The 21,721-nt window shown below is 41.6% G+C and overlaps 1 protein-coding gene across 5 annotated transcripts in view; it reads left to right on the plus strand.

Moving 5' to 3' along the window:
* The window catches only part of HERC2 (HECT and RLD domain containing E3 ubiquitin protein ligase 2), a 248,598-nt gene that overhangs the window by 214,603 nt on the left and 12,274 nt on the right, over positions 1-21,721 (plus strand). For all 5 annotated transcript variants that reach the window (XM_055398094.2, XM_055398095.2, XM_055398096.2 and 2 more), the window contains 7 exons: positions 3,210-3,424; positions 12,277-12,454; positions 12,976-13,137; positions 15,112-15,203; positions 15,409-15,548; positions 19,923-20,110; positions 20,755-20,952. In XM_055398094.2, the coding sequence (XP_055254069.1) occupies positions 3,210-3,424; positions 12,277-12,454; positions 12,976-13,137; positions 15,112-15,203; positions 15,409-15,548; positions 19,923-20,110; positions 20,755-20,952 (1,173 nt within the window). The remainder of the gene's footprint in view (positions 1-3,209; positions 3,425-12,276; positions 12,455-12,975; positions 13,138-15,111; positions 15,204-15,408; positions 15,549-19,922; positions 20,111-20,754; positions 20,953-21,721) is intronic.

A 21,721-nucleotide genomic window follows, 5' to 3' on the forward strand; every position in this document is an offset into this window, starting at 1 on the left:
TCTTCGCTTTATAATAAGGGTGGTGTCATCTGCATATCTTCTTCACAATAAGAGTGGTGTCATCTGCATATCTGAGCTTACTGATATTTCTTCTGGCAGTCTTTATTCCAGGCCAGTGTTTCTCATGATGTGCTCTGCATATAAGTTAAATAAGCAGAGTGACAATATACAGCCTTTCCCTATTTGGAACCAGTCTGTTGTTCTCACTGTTTTCTCCTGACCTGCATACAGATTTCTCAAGAGGCAGGTCAGGTGGTCAGTCCTTCTACTGATACTTTAAACATGTATTTTCAGTTTCTTTTAGTGAGGGTCTGTTGTTGGTTAATCTCCTGATTGTTTTGTTGTTTGTTTTAAAATATCTTAATTTTGTCCTTTTTCTAGGTCAGGGTTGCAAACTTTTTCTGTGAAGGTGCCATAGTATTTTTTGGCTGTGGGAATCATACAGTCTGATCTCTGTTGCAATTATGAAAGCAGCTTGTGGTGAATATGAAATGAGTGAGTGTGCCTGTGTTCTAATAAAACTTTTCTTTTTTTAATAAAAAACAGGTGGTGGGCCTGATTTGGCCTGTGGGTAGTAATCCAAGCTGTGTCCTAGCGTATAAAATTTTCAGTTGACCATTATTTTTTGTCAGTCTATTAAAAGTTTTATTCTTCTGATTTTTGGCCGTCATTGATCATGAGTGTCATTGATCATGACGTGGAATGTCAGCAGTCAGATTAATTTTTACCCAAATGAAAGTTAAATCCTTTCGTTGTATAACAGCTGCTTCTAAAATCTTTGTTTAGTGACTTATACTTTCACTATGATATGTTTAGATGTCAATTTCTTTTTATTTTTCCTGTCCTTTTTATTGTTTTCTTACCAGGTGGTGAGGGATGAGGGGTGGGCTTCCTGGTTCTCAGAACTGGTCTTTTAACACTCTGGTAAATTCTCAGACATTATTTTTTCAAATATTGCCTTTCCCATATTTTCTCTGTGATCTGTACTTAAAACTCCTAGTTCTGATTGATGTTCAAGTGAGGAGGTCTGTCCCCAATTCTTTCTTCTTTTCTTTCTGTGTTTCTTTGACATATGCTGGATAATTTCCTCAGAGCCTTGTGTTAGTTTTCTGATATTTCCTCACCTACTTATAATCTTTTTTATGCATCAGGGCTTTTAATTTCAACTCTATTTTTTTAATTTCTGGAAATTCTGCTATGTGTTATCTCAGTCTCTCATTCCTTGGGGATACTTCCAAGCTTTTATTTCTTTAAACATAATATTGGACTTTCTTTCTTTTAACTCTTAGATAAGGGGAATTTTTAAAACTATGAGCTGACTATTTTCCTTGGAAAATTTTATGTAGAAATTATTTGAGATGAGGCCTAGTTTTTTTTGTTTTTGTTTTATTTAGATTTGTTATGCAATTAATGGACACATTTTAAAAAATGATATCCTAGAATCTATTAACATCTTAGTTAAATATCTGCAAGAAGTAGGACTCTGAAAGGATGGGACAGCTTTTTGAAGCATAGAAAACTGCCTGGAAATAGCTCCATGAAAGGTTCCAGGCAGAGACTGAGGGATCAGGCAGTATCTAAATGAAAAGAAACCAGCACATTTGTTTGCTTTTTCATATAGTGTTCTCTCCTGCCTCTGCTGGTTAAGAAGTTTGTAGTGTTGGAGGTCTGGTCTGAAGTCACTCATCAAAAGAGAATTTATGACCCTGGGGTACTACAAGTCTAAGCCATTGTAAATTAAATTCTCTACCTACAGAATTAAGACCATAGGTAGCATTAATTCCGACTGAAAACCAACTCAGTGACCAGCTTTTGTGGTAATGAATTCTCAGGAGAGAATTACCCTTTCATTCGGTCCTAAGGTTGAGAATTTTGAACTGTGGTGCTGGAGAAGACTTTTGAGAGTCCCTTGGACTGCAAGGAGATCCAACCAGTCCATTCTAAAGGAGATCAATCCTGGGTGTTCATTGGAAGGACTGATGCTAAAGCTGAAACTCCAATACTTTGGCCACCTCATGCAACGAGTTGACTGACTGGAGAAGACTCTGATGCTGGGAGGGATTGGGGGCGGGAGGAGACGGGGACGACAGAGAATGAGATGGCTGGATGGCATCACCGACTTGATGGACATGAGTTTGAGTGAACTCCGGGAGTTGGTGATGGACAGGGAGGCCTGGCGTGCTGTGATTCATGGGGTCGCAAAGAGTTGGACACGACTGAGCGACTGAACTGAACTGAACTGAAGGTTGAGAAAGACAGCTTTCTTTGTTTTCTTCTTAGTTCTCATTCAGTCTGAGTGAGAGGAAGCCCTTCTCAGCCTCTTTTTACAAAGTCTCCCTTTGGGCTTGACTCCTAACCCCCGACACCCTGTGCACTTGAGATCCTCAAAACATTCCCAGGGGAAGCTGTTTTTGGACTCCTTTATCTGTCTGAATTCTTGGTTTTACTGCTTGTTTGGGGCCTTCAAGTTTCCTTCCTGTTGTGTCAGCAGCAGCAGACCAGTTGAAACAATGTGAAACAACCTTTAAATTGTTACAGGAGGGGTGTTTGACATGCATTTGGAAATGGCAGTCTTAATTTTTTTTTTATTATAAAGATGTTTTATATCCTAAATGAATTACCAACCTAGAATGAAAGAAAAATAGTATATTCTACTGTGTGATTTATATACTGCTTTGCTGAAATATATATATAAAAGTATATATATATATATATATACTTTTCCTATGGATATTTCTGTAGGTGTTATTTGGGATTTGCATATAGTGCGTGCATGTGTGCTTAGTCGCTTCAGTCATGTCCGACTCTCTGCGACCCTGTGGATCATGGCCTGCCAGGCTCTCTGTCCGTGGGGTTCTCCAGGCAAGACTCCTGGAGTGGGCTGCCATTCCTTCTCTGGGGTTGAATATAGTAGGTGATTAAATATTTTTGGTTTTCTCGTTATTAATTGTAGTTGCTGTTCTAGACAAAAATAGAAGCACTTCCAGGGAAAAGACGTGTTTTCAAAATACATTTTCTGAATTTGGGGTTTCTATTAATTGTAATTTTTTCTTTAACTTTTAGAGTTCTGATAAAGCAAAAATAAAGTCTTAATTTTAAATTTCATTTTTCTGTGGTAAAAATACCTAGAGCATTGATTTGATTTATTGATTATTGAAATATGGGATCCTTAGATAAAAATATGATGTCTGTATTATTTTATCTTGTAGCTATATGCCACTGGGTATGGTGCGGGCGGCAGACTAGGAGTTGGAGGGACAGAATCGGTGTCCACCCCCACATTACTTGAATCCATTCAGCATGTGTTCATTAAGAAAGTAGCTGTGAACTCAGGAGGAAAACACTGTCTTGCCCTCTCTTCAGAAGGAGAAGTTTACTCTTGGGGTGAAGCAGAAGATGGGAAGTTGGGGCATGGCAACAGAAGGTATTTTGTGAAAACATCATTTTCAATGTTATGTTTTCCTTTTCTTGATTTTGTTTGTGTTAATGCTTGTATAGTATATTGGAAGTTTGTTTTTCAGTACAACATCTGCAATAATCTACTCAAACTTAATGACTTATTTAGCAGAAATAATTCATGTGACATTATTTAGGCTCACCTACATGACCTCTCTGTTGGGGGACATGAAATCTGAGTTTTGATTTCTGATTTCCAAGTATGGTGAGCTTCATCTTGTCCTTTCCCCTGAGGCTGCTTACCCTGGTCCTAGTTCTCCACTAATAGCTGGCATTTTGTTAACATGCAGATGCTAAACCTATAAATACACAGCAAACGGCAGTGAGGGGAAAGGAACACACAGATGACACAATTTTTTACACAAAACAACCAAACTCAGTAATTTTTAAGAAGTAATGGGAACTAAAGGCCACATTGGAGTCACAGGACCTTTGCATCTGAAATAACTAAAGCACCAGACAAGACCCATGAAACAGCAGCCCTCAAGGCGTTGAGTAACAGGTGATAAAGTGTGTTCAGTGATCTCCAGAGGTGAGCGCTGACCCTTACTTGTGGGGAGACTCTCTGAGAGGCCAAGGAATAGATCACCTGAAAAGATTAGTGGGGGCATTTTCAGAGCTCACAGAGCTCAGTAGATAGTGCCTACTCCCAAACCTCATAATTCATAGGGCACTAAGTAGAGGACTAAGAATGGTGGGGCACAGAATTGCCGAAGAAATTTAACCGTAGACTAACTGAACTGTTGGAGAAGGCAATGGCAAGCCACTCCAGTACTCTTGCCTGGAAAATCCCATGGAGGGAGGAGCCTGGTAGGCTGCAGTCCGTGGGGTCACTAAGGGTCGGACAAGACTGAGCGATTTCACTTTCACTTTTCACTTTGACACATTGGAGAAGGAAATGGCAACCCACTCCAGTGTTCTTGCCTGGAGATCCCAAGGACAGGGGAGCCTGGTGGGCTTCCGTCTATGTGGTCACACAGAGTTGAACACGACTGAAGTGACTTAGCAGCAGCAGTAACTGAACTATTGTTCTGATCCCAGTAACAAAGCTAAAAAAAGCTACACTTGAAAGGACTAAACTGTTTACAAGTATCTTAACTATGCTGTAGAGGTCAAAGCTCAAGAATATTTTATGGATACAAACAGCATATAGTATTTACAGTGTTGTTCATTTGGTCAGAAATTATCAGGCACGTGTCTCTTCAGTCGTGTTGGGAAAATTACATGTTCAAATGCAAAAGAATGAAATTGGACCCCTGTCTTAAACCACTCACAAAAATTTGCTCAAAATGAGTTAAAAACCTGACTATAAGACCTGAAACAATGAAACTCCTAGAAGAAAACATAGGGAAAAAGCTCTTTGACATTAGTCTTGGCATTGATTTTTCGGATATGACACTAAAAGCAAAAGCAACAAAAACAAATGGGACTCATCAAACTGAAAATCTACTGCACAGCAAAAGGAACAGCATAGTGAAAAGACATCCTATGGAATGAGAGAAGATATTTGCAATCATGTAACTGATCAGGGGTTAATATCCAAAATACATAAGAAACAGTGTCTAAGACCTAAAATACAGTTCATGGGATTAATGGCAGATTAAACATTACAGAAGAAAAGGACAGTGCACTTGAATACATAACAGTAGAAGATATTCAAATAAAACAGAAGAAAAGAATACATAGAAGACCGTAGTATCAGTGAGCTGTGGGCAACCTCCAAAGGTGAGGAGGATGGAGATTTTGAAGATGTAATGGCTGAAAAAATTGCAAATTTGGTGAAAATTATAAACCCACAGATACAAGAAGCTCAGAGACCCCTCAGCAAGAGAAACATGAAGGAAACTACACCAGAGCACATCATAATCAACTTGCTCAAGGTCATTGATTCAGTTCAGTTCAGTTGCTCAGTTGTGTCCGACTCTTTGCGACCCCATGAATCACAGCACCCCAGGCCTCCCTGCCCATCACCAACTCCCGGAGTTCACTCAAACTCATGTCCATCGAGTCGGTGATGCCATCCAGCCATCTCATTCTCTGTCGTCCCCTTCTCCTCCCACCCCCAATCCTTCCCAGCATCAGAGTCTTTTCCAGTGAGTCAACTCGTCGCATGAAAGCAACCAGAAGGAAGAATACCAGTTATATACAGAATAACAGATGAAGAGTGATGGTGAATTTCTGATGAGCAGTAATGCAAGCTAGAATACAGTGGAGATACTGAAAGTAAAAATAACTGTCAACCTAGGTGTTTTTACTCAAGAGAAATTGGTTTTTCAAGAATGAAGTTGAAATAGACTTATGCAGCCATACAAAAGCTGAAATAATTCAATGCCTCTGGTTCTGTACAGCTAAAAATTTAAAGAAATGACTTCAAATCAGAGGAAAATTACACCAGATGGAATCACAGGTCTATAAAGTGAATGAGGAAATTACTCATGGATTAATATGGTGATGTTTTCCCTTATTATATATATCTCTTTAAGAGATAGTTGAATATTTCCAGGGTATGATAAAAATGAATTGAGGATGTCTAAAATATAGGAGTAAAATATATGACTGCAGTAGCACAGAGGCTGGGGGTGGAGTGGAAGTGGACATGTACTGTTGCAAAGTTCTTATACTATGCCTGATGTAGTCCATGGCCCCAGACTATGCTGTAGTAATTAGAGATGCATTTTGCCATCCCCCAGTGCAACCATACACCCTTATGGCAGAAAGTGAAGAGGAACTCAAAAGCCTCTTGATGAAAGTGAAAGAGGAGAGTGAAAAGGTTGGCTTGAAGCTCAACATTCAGAAAACAAAGATCATGGCATCTGGTCCCATCACTTCATGGGAAATAGATGGAAAAACAGTGGAAACAGTGTCAGACTTTATTTTTTTGGGCTCCAAAATCACTGCAGATGCTGAAATTAAAAGACGCTTACTCTTTGGAAAGAAAGTTATGACCAACCTTGATAATATATTAAAAAGCAGAGACATTACTTTGCCAACACAGGTCCGTCTAGTCAAGGCTATGGTTTTTCCCGTGGTCATGTATGGATGTGAGAGTTGGACTGTGAAGAAAACTGATCGCCGAAGAATTGATGCTTTTGAACTGTGGTGCTGGAGAAGACTCTTGAGAGTCCCTTGTACTGCAGGGAGATCCAACCAGTCCATTCTAAAGGAGATCAGTCCTGGGTGTTCACTGGAAGGACTGATGCTAAAGCTGAAACTGCAATACTTTGGCCACTTCATGCGACGAGTTGACTCACTGGAAAAGACTGATGCTAGGAGGGATGGGGAGTGGGAGGAGACGGTGACGACAGAGAATGAGATGGCTGGATGGCATCACTGACTCTATGGACATGAGTTTGAGTGAACTCTGGGAGTTGGTGATGGACAGGGAGGCCTGGCATGCTGTGATTCATGCGGTCGCAGAGAGTCGGACATGACTGAGCGACTGAACTGAACTGAACTGAATGCAACCACAAAAGTAATGCAAGGAAAAGCTTCATCTGATAAGCCAACAAAGGATTTAAAATGAATCATAAATTTTACTTAAACCAGAAAAAGAGAAAAAATGGCGTAAACAGATGAGGCAGATGGTAAGCAAAATAGTAAGAGGTAGCTCTAACCCAAAATATATTAACAATCACTTCAAATGTTAAATAATCTAAGCAACACAGTTAAAAGTAAAATTGTCAGAGTGGATATAAAAGCATGATCAAATAATACACTACATTGAACAAACTTTGTATTTAACACATAGATCTATTCAAAAACATAAATAGATTAAAAGTAAAAGGGTGGGAAAATATGCAAAAGAAAGCTGAAATACCTGTATTAATGTTACACAAACTAAAGTTCACATTAGAGAATAGAAACAGGGATAAAAAGGGTCATTTTATGTAATGATGTGGTCAGTTCATCAAGAGGATATAATATTCCTGAATGTTTGTTTACACAGCTAATAATCTTTCAGATACACGAAATTAAAATTACTGAGCTGCAAGGAGAAACATATCTACAGTTGAAGATTTTAGTATTCCTCCCTCAATAACCGAAGCTAAAGCTCTCGCACTTTGGCTACCTGATTTGAAGAGCTGACTCATTAGAAAAGACTTTGATACTGGAAAAGATTTAAGGGCAGGAGGAGGAGGGGTGACAGAGGATGAGATGGTTGGATGGCATCACCAACTCACCGGGCATGAGTTTGAGCAAACTCTGGGAGATGTTGAAGGGCAGGAAAGCCTGGAGTGCTGCAGTCCATGGGGTTGCAAAGAGTTGGCCATGACTTAGTGACTGAATAACAAGATTGCAGGGAGAAATATCAATAACCTCAGATATGCAGATGACACTACCCTTATGGCAGAAAGTGAAGAGGAACTCAAAAGCCTCTTGATGAAAGTGAAAGAGGAGAGTGAAAAGGTTGGCTTGAAGCTCAACATTCAGAAAACAAAGATCATGGCATCTGGTCCCATCACTTCATGGGAAATAGATGGAAAAACAGTGGAAACAGTGTCAGACTTTGTTTTTTTGGGCTCCAAAATCACTGCAGATGCTGATTGCAGCCATGAAATTAAAAGACGCTTGCTCCTTGGAAGGAAAGTTATGACCAACCTTGATAGTATATTAAAAAGCAGAGACATTACTTTGCCGACCAAGGTCCGTCTAGTCAAGGCTATGGTTTTTCCCGTGGTCATGTATGGATGTGAGAGTTGGACTGTGAAGAAAGCTGATCGCCGAAGAATCGATGCTTTTGAACTGTGGTGTTGGAGAAGACTCTTGAGAGTCCCTTATACTGCAAGGAGATCCAACCAGTCCATTCTAAAGGAGATCAATCCTGGATGTTCATTGGAGGGACTGATGCTAAAGCTGAAACTGCAATACTTTGGCCACCTCATGCGACGAGTTGACTCACTGGAAAAGACTCTGATGCTGGGAAAGGTTGGGGGCAGGAGGAGAAGGGGACGACAGAGAATGAGATGGCTGGATGGCATCACCGACTCTGTGGACATGAGTTTGAGTGTACTCCGGGAGTTGGTGATGGACAGGGAGGCCTGGCGTGCTGTGATTCATGGGGTCGCGGAGAGTCGGACACGACTGAGCGACTGAACTGAACTGAACTGAACTGAACTGCTAGAGTTGGTGGATAGAAATCTGTCAGGAGACTTGAACAACTTTATTGACCAACTTGATCACAAGAGAATACTATTTAACAAAACATTCTTTTCAAGTACACATGGAACAACTGCTAATATAGATCATAATTTGGGCCAGAAAACAAATCTCATAAATCAAAAAGATTCAAGTTATATAAAAGATTTTTTCTGACCACAATGGAATTAATTAGAAATTGAGTAAATCAATAACATACAGGAAATCCCCCATTTTTTTGGAAAATAAGTAAAACATGTTAAAATAACTGATGGGTCAAAGAAAGAATCAGAGCTAAATTAGAAATAATTTTGAACTGAGTGAAAATGAAAACAGCATGTAAAAATATGTAGGATCCAGAAAAAGCAGTACTTAGAATGTAACTTATAGCATAAAATGCCTTTTTATAAAAGAAAAATGGTCCCTAACAATGACCTCAGCTTCTACTTTAAGAAACTAGAATAAGAAAGACAAAGTGAGCAGAAGGAAGGAAATAAGAAAGAAAGATCAGAGCAGCAATCCATGAAATAGAAAACAAAAATGGAAGAAAATGGAAGAAAACATAAGTTGGTTCTCTGAGAAAGTGTAATCAATGAAAACCTCCATTTAAACTGATCTATCTCTACACACACACACACACACACACACACACACACTGTGAGTGTGTCGGAATATCAGGAATGAGGGAGTTTTCATCATTAAAGATGTGTAGTTACTGAAAGATGAAGTATGTTGAATGACTTAATGCAAACGGATTTAACTTTTTAGATGAAATGAACATGTTCCTCAAAGGACACACATTCTTTAATGCTGACTCAGGAAAGATGACTTGAATGGCCCTGTGGCTATTTAAAAAATTGAATTTTCCACAAATAAGTCTTCAGGACCATATAGATAACTAGTGATTTCTACCACACATGTAAGTAACAGGTCATACCAGTTCTGCACAAACTATTTCAGAAAAGTGAAGAAGGGAATTCGCACCAATTTAGTATTTTGTGGGGACAGTTCTATTCTTACATCAAAATCAGGCTCAGATATTATTAGGAAAATACAGACCAATATCCTTCATCGACATAAATGTAAAAATTCTTAATAGTTTAGAAAATGGATTATTAACATTATGTAAAAGGATAAAGCAGTATGGCCAAATGAGGTTTATGCCAGAAATTGAATAATTGTTTTAACATTAAAAAATTGATCAGTATAAAAAAGAAAAATTATTTTGATTATCTCAATGGATGAAAGGCAGAAAAGCATTTGGTAGATTAACCTTTGTTTATGATAATACTTTCAGCAATACAGGAAGGAAAGAAAACTTCCTAAACTTGGTAAAGGACATCTCTGTTAAACCTAGGACTAACATGGGACCTGATAGTGACAGACCTAGCACTTTTCCTATCTCCAGGAACAAGACAGGGACATCCGCTGATGTCAGCAGTTGTATTCAGCATTGTTTAGCAGGTTTAGCAAGTGCAATACAACAATGCAAAGAGATAAAAGACTTTCAAATTGGAAAGAGAATTTGTTGTTGTTCAGTTGCTCAGTCCAACTCTTTGTGACCCCATGAACTGCAGCACACCTGACTCCCCTGTCCTTTACCATCTGGAGCTTGCTCGAACTCATGTCCATTGAGTCGGTGATGCCACCCAGCCATCTTGTCCTCTGTCATCTCCTTTTCCTCCTGCCTTCCATCTTTCTCGGCATCAGGATCTTTTCTAATGAGTCATTTATTTTCATCAGGTGGCCAAAGTATTGGAGATTCAGCTTCAGCATCAGTCCTTCAGTGAATATTCAGAATTAAAACTGTCCATTTACACATCATATGATTATGTAGAAAATCTGACCGTGTCTACAGAAAAGCTTTTGGAATTAAGAGGTGCGATTAGCAGGATAGAAGATCAGTAAATAAAAGTCAGTTGTGGACAAAGGAAGCATCCCTGTATCAGAAGAACTTAGCCGTGTGTCTTTATACACATCACATTTGCATCAGAGATTGGAATTTTAAACACTGCCTATGGTGCCCTTCCCCTCAAACTGAAACAGTAAGGGGTAAATTTGACCCAAAGATGTGGATAACTTACAGACAAGAAAAAAACCTATAAAAATGTTACTGAGAAATTGTCAAAGACCTAAAATTATGGAGGAGTATACTGTGTTCATGGATTGGAAGACTCAATATTGTTAATTTGTTGTTTTTCCCAAATTAACCTATCGATTCAACCCCTTCCAACTCAAAATTTCTGCAGCAATTGACAAGCTGATTATAAAATTCATGTGGAAATGCAAAGTGCGTATAATAGTAAAAATAAACTTTGAAAATGAGCAAAGCTGGAGAGCTGACACTAGCTAACTTCAAGTCTCATTATAAAGATTCAGTAATCAAGACAGCAAGGTGCTGTGAAGAGAGAGAAATGTGTCAGTGGAGCAGAGCAGCATGGGGGTCCAGAAACGCGCTGCAAATACTGACATAATAAGTATGGGAGGATGAACTTTGAGTTGTCCCTCACAGTTTGCATTGAATAATTTACAGAAGTGCAAAGACAAGTTTTTGGAGAAAAGATAGTCTTTTCAGCGAGTGGTTTTGAACAATTCAGTAGCCATATGGTAAACAGGGAACTTAAATTCTTATCTTGTACCATTAATATCCAAAATTAAACCAAATCCTTCACTTACTTCTACCTCGGCCAACTAGCCGTTCTTCTCTTCAGATCTGGTTTAAAGCATGGACTGTGCAACATGTCCAGTAATCCGTCCAGAAAGAAGGACTATAGCCTAAATTCCACGTACCATAGCCTGAAATCTTCAGCCTTGCCTAAGGGAATACCTTGATCTTTGAACCTGAATTATCTTGCATCATATGCGAGATTAACTCATATACCTAAAACTAAAAACTTCTAGAAGAAAACATGAGGGAAAACTTTTGTGACCTTAAGTCAGACAAAGATTTATAGCTAGAACTCCAAAAGCACAGTTCAGTAAAGAAAAATAGGATAAATTGGACTTCATAAAAATTGTGAACTTCTGTTTGAAGAAATTCACAATTTTTATAAAGACAGTGTTAAGATGGACCTGCTACAGACTGGGAAAACATTTGCCATCATATATTTGATTAAAGTCTTAAATCTGAAATCGTTAAAAAGAGCTTTCAAAAAGAAGTTAAAAAGAAGTTTGTTGTCAGTGCTTGTCACGTTCTAGACTATTTGAGTCTATAAATGAAAAGTTGATTTATAGCAAGGGTGGATAACCTGTTTCTCTCAAAGGCCAAATACTAATAAATATTTTGTCAGTCACATGCTATCTTTGTTGTCTATGCTGCTTTCTTGTTTTGTTTGTTTTACAACCCTTAAAAAGTGTAAAACCCATTCTCAGTTTACTGGCCTTTCAAAAACAGGTTATCGTCCAGCCTTTGGCAACCGGTAAGTGCTCCCTCGTGGTTTAGACTGTGCATCTCTTCTCTGGCATTTGGCAGCTTGTTTAAGAGAAGGTAGGTAGGCTATTATGTAATTTAGAGTTCAGGCCTGAAGGATTCCTCCAGATTGATTTTTTTTAGTGACTGACTTGATGTAGATTGAGAGGTGTGCATTGAATAAGTGAACAGCAAACCAGAAGCCTAATATTAAATAATTTAAAAATATTCAGGAATTAAACTCTTTCTGCTATATTTGGTGATGTTTTTTGCAGTCCGTGTGACCGTCCTCGTGTCATTGAGTCTCTGAGAGGAACTGAGGTGGTTGATGTTGCTGCCGGTGGAGCCCACAGCGCTTGTGTCACTGCAGCTGGGGACCTCTACACCTGGGGCAAAGGCCGGTATGGCCGCCTGGGGCACAGTGACAGTGAGGACCAGTTAAAGCCGAAGCTGGTGAGGAGAAGCTTTGCTTGGGAGTTCTGGAGGGACAGCTTGCCATTGTCATTATCCTTTTTTAAAAATAAAAAGTATTTCCTGTTGCAGATTTGTTTTAGTTTCAGAGGTAACGGTTTTATTTTTGGTGGGAATAAAAACCATCTTGTTATATTTTCCATAGGTCATTTAAACAGGATAGTGTTTGAAATACCCTTTTATCTACACTAGTGAATATTGCTTTGGCATCTGCCTAGAGACTTTGTCTCCTAGAAGGTCCAGTTTTTTTGGGTGAGGCCATAGGGTGGCAGAACTGAGCACTGGACACTGAAACCTGCATCTGACAGCTAAGATGCCTGTAGTTTGAATCTGTGAGGGGTGTCTTCTATCTTGTCTTTTAGGATTATTAAGATTACCTGTTTTTTTGGGAAGAATTAAAACAGCCATCCCTAAAACAAAAAAATCTCAGCACTTTAGCCTCTCTCGGGGAGATTCTCCTTCCTGTTGTGGTCAGATAACCCCTAAGTCCCTTTTCTCTGCAGGTGGAGGCGTTGCAGGGCCACCGCGTGGTCGACGTTGCCTGTGGCAGCGGAGATGCCCAAACCCTCTGCCTCACGGATGACGACACTGTCTGGTCCTGGGGGGATGGGGACTACGGCAAGCTGGGCAGAGGAGGCAGTGATGGCTGCAAGGTGCCCATGAAGGTATTTTTCCTGACGTTTCTGGGGCCCTTGGGTGAGAGGTCTCTGGAGCTCAGGTTGCTTATGGGCACCATCCATGTGCACGAGCCCAGGGCCCTACTGGGCTCATGTCCTGTCCTATACCGTATTAACTTCATCTTTAACTTCTTTGGAGAAAATATAATGGGTTATTGGGTGAAAAGTGAGTGAAAGACCCAGAGGTATAAAGATATTTTAAGTACTGTTTTGTGCTCTCTTGGAAAGTGTAATCAGTGAGGAATCACATAGTCTGTGGTTTTAATTAGTATGTAGCCCTGTTTGAGGGAAAAACACCAACTCATTCACACTCTTCAGTTTACTGAGGTCCGTGGCTGTGCAGTGTACTAGTACTTGCTGAAAGGCTGCATCTGGCTTAGTCAGAAGCTGTTATATGGACATCTTGTGAGAAGCCGAGAGAAGAGGCTTCACTTGAGCTGAGTGGCTCTGGGTAGTTTTATTAACATTTGTGGTCACAACTGTATTTTGCCTTTGTGAATAGGTAGTTGGCAGAGGTTTTTCATTCATTGGTGTGCTTGGGTCACTTGCTGACTGTCTAGCAGCCTGCAGCGGAGGTGATTTGCTGTGGACTTGGGAGTGTAGGTGCTGTGAAAGAAAGCTAGAAGCTGTCTGTGCTTGGCATCTCTCTTGCTGGTGTTCTGAGACTGCCCATGTGGAATAGAGGCCAGCACGGTGCATGGGCAGCCTGGGAGAGGGTGGGAAGCCACTCAAAGCCAGTCAGAATAGGAACCTGAGCGGGGACTGCCAGGCTGTTCTTCTCAGAGCTGTGCTGCTCAGTACGATAGCCACTGGCCATACATGACTACTAAATGTTAGCTTAAATCAGAACTAGTAAGTAAAATTAGTTGACTCCCTCGCTTAACAGTGTCCACATTTCAGGAGCTGATATGCTTCCATGCTGGGCAGTGTGGACACCGCCAGCTTCGTTATTACGTGGTGTGGCACTGGTAGGTGCTGGCTAGAGGCAGGGCATGATGAAGGAGATGGCACCTGCACCTCTGTGCCATGAGGCTGTGGCTGCTCAGGGCCTCCTTGGCAGGTGCTGCTGGAAAATCTGGGACTCAAGGCTGCCTCCTTGTCCTTATCACCACTTTCTCTTTTCCCTTATAGTTATATGGAATTTTAACCACGTGACAGGTTGCTTATGGTTTCCACATTTATGGAAAAATTGTTGACTTTTTTATGGTGAGAAAGCTTTAGACTTAACCAGGATTGAAATGTCAAGTACTTGGAGAGAGGGGGCACTGGAGGATATTAACTGATATCATTGTGATGGGGGTAGGGTGAGGGAAAAACTAAAAGAGTTAAGCTATTACTAATTTAAATTTATAATTAAGTATGAGAACTTGAGTCTGGAAACAGTCACAAGTAATAAGCAGCATAGTTTGATAGGTGAAGAAAGATGATAGCTAGGTAAATGAATCCCAGCAAGACCTCTGGGTGCTGGCTATGAAGGTTCTGGACCCTTGAGCAGGCAGGCCTGGGAGTGAATTCTGATACTGGCGTGATCACCATTGTGTTTATGCTAGTATCAGAGGGCCAGAATCCTGTTTGTCTTGGCTACTCCTCCCTGTTACCTGCTCCTCCTCCCCTGTGGGCTTCTATGTCTCGGAAGGCTGGAGGGCAGATGTGAAGTGCAGGGCTTGCTGGAGAGTGGGGCTGCCGTAAAGAGAAACTGAGTCGGGAGAGTGAAGTCTGGGGACGAGCAGTGTGTTCATTTACACAGCAGGTCTCATGGGCCTCTGGCTGCCTGTGGCCTGTGTGCTCTCAGAGCCTTTTGAGAACACTTGGTTACATGGAGCAGGATTTTAAGTTGTAATAAATATTTGGCATAGGAGTAAGGGTTTTCAGAGTTCTTTATTAGATTTAGTTCAGTATATGGGTGCGGCCATCAGCAAAATCCTTGATTCAATCAGTCTAATTGAACCTTTTCCCTTCTAGATTGATTCTCTTACAGGCCTTGGAGTGGTTAAAGTGGAATGTGGATCCCAGTTTTCTGTCGCCCTTACCAAATCTGGTGCTGTTTACACTTGGTATGCAAGATTCTGTTTATTTAATTCCACCAAAACCAATGATTGCTAATTTGAAGTTACACTGACTGTCTTTCTGTAGACTGAAATGTAAGTCCTGTGGCCGGCTTCAGTTTCTGTCTTCCTGTAGGTGTTCGCACCAGAGGGGTGGGGCAGCATGGTGAGCGAGATGGCACTGCACTCATGAGCCCCATGTTCTTGTGTGCAGGGGCAAAGGCGATTATCACAGGCTGGGCCATGGATCTGACGACCATGTTAGAAGGCCTCGGCAAGTCCAGGGGCTGCAGGGGAAGAAAGTCATTGCCATTGCCACTGGCTCCCTGCACTGCGTGTGCTGCTCTGAGGACGGTAGGTGGAGGCAATTCTGTAACTTGGAGGTGTGTGACCTGAGAGGTCAGGGATGAATGCATAGCTGTAAGGTGGTGGGGGTGGGTATGGAGGGATTCATACTATTCTGAAAAGACATCTATGGTGTTGGGCCTTGGTGTTAATACCTGTGAATATATTGTGTTTCGTGGCAGAAAGAGTTAGCAGAGCAGGGCTGATATGGCTGTTTTTACTTATTTTTTCTTAATTGCAGTATAACTGCTTTACAGTGTATTAGTTTCTCCTGTACGATGAAGTAAATCAGCTCTCTCTATGTATGTATGTATGTACGTATATATGTATGTACGTATGTATGTATGTGTCAGTTCAGTTCAGTTGCTCAGTCATGTCTGACTCTTTGCGACCCCATGGAGTACAGCACGCCAGGCCTCCCTGTCCATCACCAACTCCCGGAGTTTACCCAAACTCATGTCCATTGAGTCTCTGATGCCATCCAACCTTTGTTGTCCCTTTCTCCTCCCACCTTCAATCTTTCCCAGCATCAGGGTCTTTTCAAATTAGTCAGTTCTTTGGTATCAGGTGACCACATATCTCCTCCCTCTTGGGCCTCCTTCCCTCCCAACCCCCTTCCTATTCATCTAGTCATCACAAAGCACCGAGCTAAGCTCCCCGTGCCATGAGGCAGTTTCCCACTAGCTATCTGTTTTACACATAGTAGTATATATATGTCAATACTCATCTCCCAGTTCATCCCATTCTCCCCTTGCCCCGCACGTTGATGGCTATTTTTAGAAAGACCTGCTTGTGAGATTGGCCTTCAGCTGGCTTCTGGGAACCTGGATTTCAGGCTCACCCACTAGCCGTAATTGAAAGAGGCCTTTTTAGAATGTTTGAAGAGTGTGGTCCCTGCTGAAACCTGCTTCCTTCTGGGGGTGGAATCTGGAACTTGGGTACATGTCAAGCAGAGGTGCCTGCATGACCTGCCCCAGTCGAAGTCCTTGGGCACTGAGTTTCTCATGAGCTTCGCTGGTGGGCAGCACACCACACGTGGCCACGGCCTGTCACTCAGGGAACTAAATGTGCCCGTGTGACAGCCCTTCAGGGACCGTTGGGAGCTCACTCCTGGTTTTCTCTGCACTTCACCCATGGCCGTTTTGACTTTACTTTGTGTCGCTGTAGTGAGCTGTGGCTCTGAGTATGATATGCTGAGTTCTTGAACATTTTATTTACTTATTCTCATCAGATACTTAAAATTTTTTTGTTTTCATCTTGTTGGACGGTTTCCTAAGTTATTTATTGAGTTATATATAAGTAAGCTTGTTTCATGCAAGGATGGGCACAATAAAGGACAGACAGGGTAAAGACTTAACAGAAGCAGAAGAGATTAAGAAGAGGTGGCAAGAATACACAGAAGAACTATACAAGAAAGGTCTTAAATGACCCAGATAACCACGATAGTTTGTGGTCACTCACCTAGAGCCAGACATCTTGGAATGTGAAGTCAAGTGGGCCTGAGGAAGCATCACTGCGAACAAAGCTCGTGGAGCTGCTGGAATCCCAGCTGAGCTGTTTCAACCCTAAAGGATGATGCTGTGAAAGGCTGCACTCAGTGTGTCAGTGCATCTAGAAAACTCAGCAGTGGCCACAGGACTGGAAAGGGTCAGTCTTCATTCCAGTTCCAAAGAAAGGCAATGCCAAAGATTGTTCAGACTACCATACAGTTGTGCTCATTTCACATGCTAGCAAAGTTTTGCTCAGATTCCTTCAGGCTAGGCTTTAGCAGTATGTGAACTAAGAACTTCCAGATATACAAGCTGGGTTTAGAAAAGGGCAAGGGAACCAGATATCAAACTGCCGACATCCGTTGGATCACAGAGAAAGCAAGGGAATTCCAGAAAAACATCTACTTCTGCTTCATTGGCTATGCTAAAGCCTTTGACTGTGTGGATCACAACAAACTGTGGAAAATTCTTAAATGGGAGTACCATACCTTACCTGCCTCCTAAGTACCCTGTATATGGGTCAAGAAGCAGCAGTTAGGACCAGATATGGAACAACTGACTGGTTCCAAATTGGGAAAGGAGTACGACAAGACTGTATATTGTCACGTTGCTGTTTAACTTCTATGCAGAGTACGTTATGCAAATAGCCAGCCTGGATAAATCACAAGCTGGAGTCAAGATTACTGGGAGAAATATCAACAACCTCAGATTTGCATATAATACCACTCTAATGGCAGAAAGTGAAGAGGAACTAAAGAACCTCTTAATGAAAGTGAAAGAGGAGAGTGAAAAAGCTGGCTTAAAACTCGACATTCAAAAAAAGAAGATCATGGCATCTGGTCCCATCACTTCATGGCAAATAGATGGGGAAGCAATGGAAACAGTGATACATTTTATTTTCTTGGGCTCCACAGTCACTGTGGATGGTGACTTCAACCATGAAATTAAAAGACGCTTGCTCCTTGGAAGGAAGCTATGATAAACCTACACAGTGTATATAAAAAGCAGAGCTATCACTTTGCCAACAAAAGGTGTGTACAGTCAAAGCTATGTATGGTTGTGAGAGTTGGACCATAAAGAAAGCTGAGCACTGAAGAGTTGATCCTTTCAGACTGGGGTGCTAGAGAATACTCTTGAGAGTCCTTTGGACTTCAAGATCACACCAGTCAGTCCTAAAGGAAATCAATGCTGTGAATATTCATTTGAAGTACTGATGATAAAGTTGAAGCTCCAATACTCTGGTCACCTGATGTGAAGAGCTGACTCATTGGAAAAGACTGATGCTGCAGAAGGAGAAGGGTGTGGCAAAGGATGAAAGGGTTAGATAACATCACAGACTCAATGGACACATGAGTTTGAGCAACTCCAGGAGATAGTGGAGGACAGAGGAGCCTGGCGTGCTGCACTCAATGGGGATGCAAACAGTCGGACACAACTTAGTGACTGAACAACAACAAAAATATAAGCTCTTGCTATTACTTACCTTGATGCTCAACTCATGCCCTGTTTCATCTCCTGGAATATCCCCACATTATTCCTTGAGTCCTTCTGTGCTTTCTGGCACAATAAGACATTCTATCCTTATCCTGAGTCTTTATGTCTCAAAGCTAGAATTTGATGTTTCCCCAAGGAGTCCTGGTGCTTTTGGAGGAAAATGGCCTTTAAAAGACAAGATCTGGTCTGTAGGTGCTCTTTGCTAAAGAGCTGCTGTCAGACCTTCTTAGAGGACAGAGCTGGGGAATATATGTGTAAATAATGTACAAAATTACATCTGTGTTTGTTTCTGTGTGTATATGTGTACAATGAACACAGCTTGTTCACACCAGTACCCCAAGCTCTGGTTCTAAACCACAGATTCATTCTAGTTCCCCATCCGTGAAGCTCCTGTCTCTTTTGTAAGAAACCTGGTCCTCTAATGTAGCAGCTTACTCTTCCTGTAGTGGCTGCTGTCCCGTCATTGCCTTTGCCTTCTCCGCCGTGTGGATCCTTACCTCACTCCGGTTGTGACTGCCCCACCCACTCAGGATTGCGCCCTCTCATGGGCATACAGCACCCTGCTTTGGCCTACCTCTTCAGCTGGGCTTAGCCTCTTTGTGGAAGCCCTTGTCCCTGTGCATTCTGAGTCTGTGCACCCGGCTGTGCCTCTGCAGAGAGGCTCTCTTCCTCTTGCTTGCACTCTGACCTACCAGTGGCTACCACCTACCCAGTGGCTTTTGGACTGAGCTATCCAGAACAGGAAGGGGAAGGACATAAGCACCCCGCCCTTCATTGCGCAAGCCTTGTACTTTGTAGAGGTGTGCTTGTGGCTGCATGGCATCCTGAGGAGTCTTTGTGAATCTGGCAAGGCTTGTGACATCTCTACAGAATTAAATTCACTTCTCTTCTAATCACCATCATAACCATACAGTGGTGTTGATTGGAGTCTAGCATGGTATGCTGAAAAGCGTGATTCTCATCAGTGTTTGAATCTTGTGTTTAGGATAGGAATAACCATTAGAAGAGTATATGTTCCTTTAAAACATGGATTTTGTTTAGTTAAAAACTGACTTTCTCTTCCTTTAACATACAAAATTAATTTGGATTCTTTTTACCATCTGTTTTGATGTTACTTGTTTGGATTAAGAGCTGCTTCCAGGTACATGCTTAGTCTGGTGAACAGACATGGTTGGAAAAGGAGTTTTAGCCAGCAGAGGCTGTCAAGAGTCCTGGGAATTCTGCTGCCTTTTCAGTATTGTGACTCGAGACATCTGCCTCACCATGAGTGTAACGTTTGCACAGATGACTGCCAACAGTCAGTTGGAGGGTAGTGAGGACCGCATATGTGGGAAGATGTGGTGGTGGTGCATTTATTGGTTCTTGTCTTCAAGTCCTTGTTCTCAATCTGCTGCTTTAGGTGAAGTTTATACGTGGGGTGACAATGATGAGGGACAGTTGGGAGACGGAACAACAAATGCCATCCAGAGGCCTCGGCTGGTAGCTGCTCTTCAGGGTAAGAAGGTCAACCGTGTGGCCTGTGGCTCAGCACACACACTCGCCTGGTCAACCAGCAAGCCCGCCAGCGCTGGGAAGCTCCCTGTACAGGTCAGTCGGTTGAGCCAAGTGGGCTAGCAGGCATGCCTGTCGTGACAAAGTTATGATCTATGTACTAAGTTATGGGTGTACAAGCATGCACACACTTCCTTTCCCCTGATTCATAATGATAAAAACAGTATTTTAAGAACCTTAATTACCGGGTTCAATCCCTGGGTCAGGAAAATCCCCTGGAGTAGCAAATGGCTACCCACTCCAGTATTCTTGCCTGGAACACTCCATGAACAGAGGAACCTGGCGGGCACAGTCCCTGGGGTCACAAAGAGTCGTACACAGCTGATCACTCACACACATAAGAACCTTAATTATTCACACTTGTCAGCATTCTGTGTATATCAGTGTGTCACCTTTATTAAAGTTTTATAAACTATTCTGGTAGTACAGATTGTGTGTTTTCTGCAGTAAATATATTTCTGTAAGCTAATTTTTTTTTTTTAGCATTCTCCTTGGTTTACATTTCTTGGCTCAGGCAGAATGGCCAGAATATTATTTTTTAAATGGCAAGATTTTTCAAACCAAACTCAGAAGTCATAGTGCTTCTTTGTTTTCAAGAACAATATTTTCAACCCATCTACTATACTGTGGCTTAACTGTGCATCTGACACCTAAATTGACAACAAATTTCTGTGTTTCAGGTTCCCATGGAGTACAATCATTTACAGGAAATCCCTATCATAGCACTGAGGAACCGGCTGCTGCTACTGCATCACATCTCAGAGCTCTTTTGCCCCTGCATCCCCATGTTTGACCTGGAGGGCTCTCTTGATGAAACTGGACTTGGGCCATCTGTGGGGTTTGACACTCTTCGAGGAATTCTGATATCCCAGGGAAAGGTACTGCTCTGGTAACAATTTTTACTGTAGGTGATGTTGTTATCCTCAGTAAGTTTTAATCCAACAAAAATTTCTTAACCAGAAATATACTGAAAACAGCTCATTTAGCAAATGTTCCCAGAGCACCTGCTATGTACCAAGTTCTGTCCCGGGTTCTTAGAATGCATTGGTGCCAAACAGACAAAAATCCCTTCTTTTTTGGAGCTTGTGTTAAACGTGGCTAGGTGCTATGATTTCCCCTTGTAATCTCTTTACCACTACCCCACCCCTCAGGAGGGGGTTGGCAAAACTAAGCTTCCCTTCTTACAGTGCTCTCTGCTATCCTGGACTTGAGGCTTTTTGGCAAATTTCCTGCTAGTAGCAGGAAGGAAAAAAAATGAGATAATTTCTTCTCCAGGTATGTCTAGCAGAGGACCCAGAAGTTACAGATTGCTTAGATAAAAGTATTATACTAGAATATGTAGAAATTCCTGGTTGAAGGTAATTTATCAGACTCTGAAAAGAATTAGGAATGAGGGCTTCTGAAAGTTGTCAGGCAGATTTTGACCCACTGACATTTGTAATAATTTGAGCTGTCTAGAATGGAAATATATGAAGTCATCAAGTTTCTGGCAAGCATCTTGGCAGGATGGCCTAGAAGAGGCTCAGTCGTTGTATGGTGAGGGGGATATTTATACAGGGAAAAAAGCATAGAGGTTAGATTAAGGCGTCCTTGCCCTGAGGATTCTGATTCTGTGACGTAAAGGGTTTTTAATCCAAGGTTATGGCC

This window comes from Moschus berezovskii, chromosome 2, assembly GCF_049115385.1.
Source record: "Moschus berezovskii isolate FMDL1 chromosome 2, NW_MosBer_1.0, whole genome shotgun sequence".
NCBI lineage: Eukaryota > Metazoa > Chordata > Mammalia > Artiodactyla > Moschidae > Moschus > Moschus berezovskii.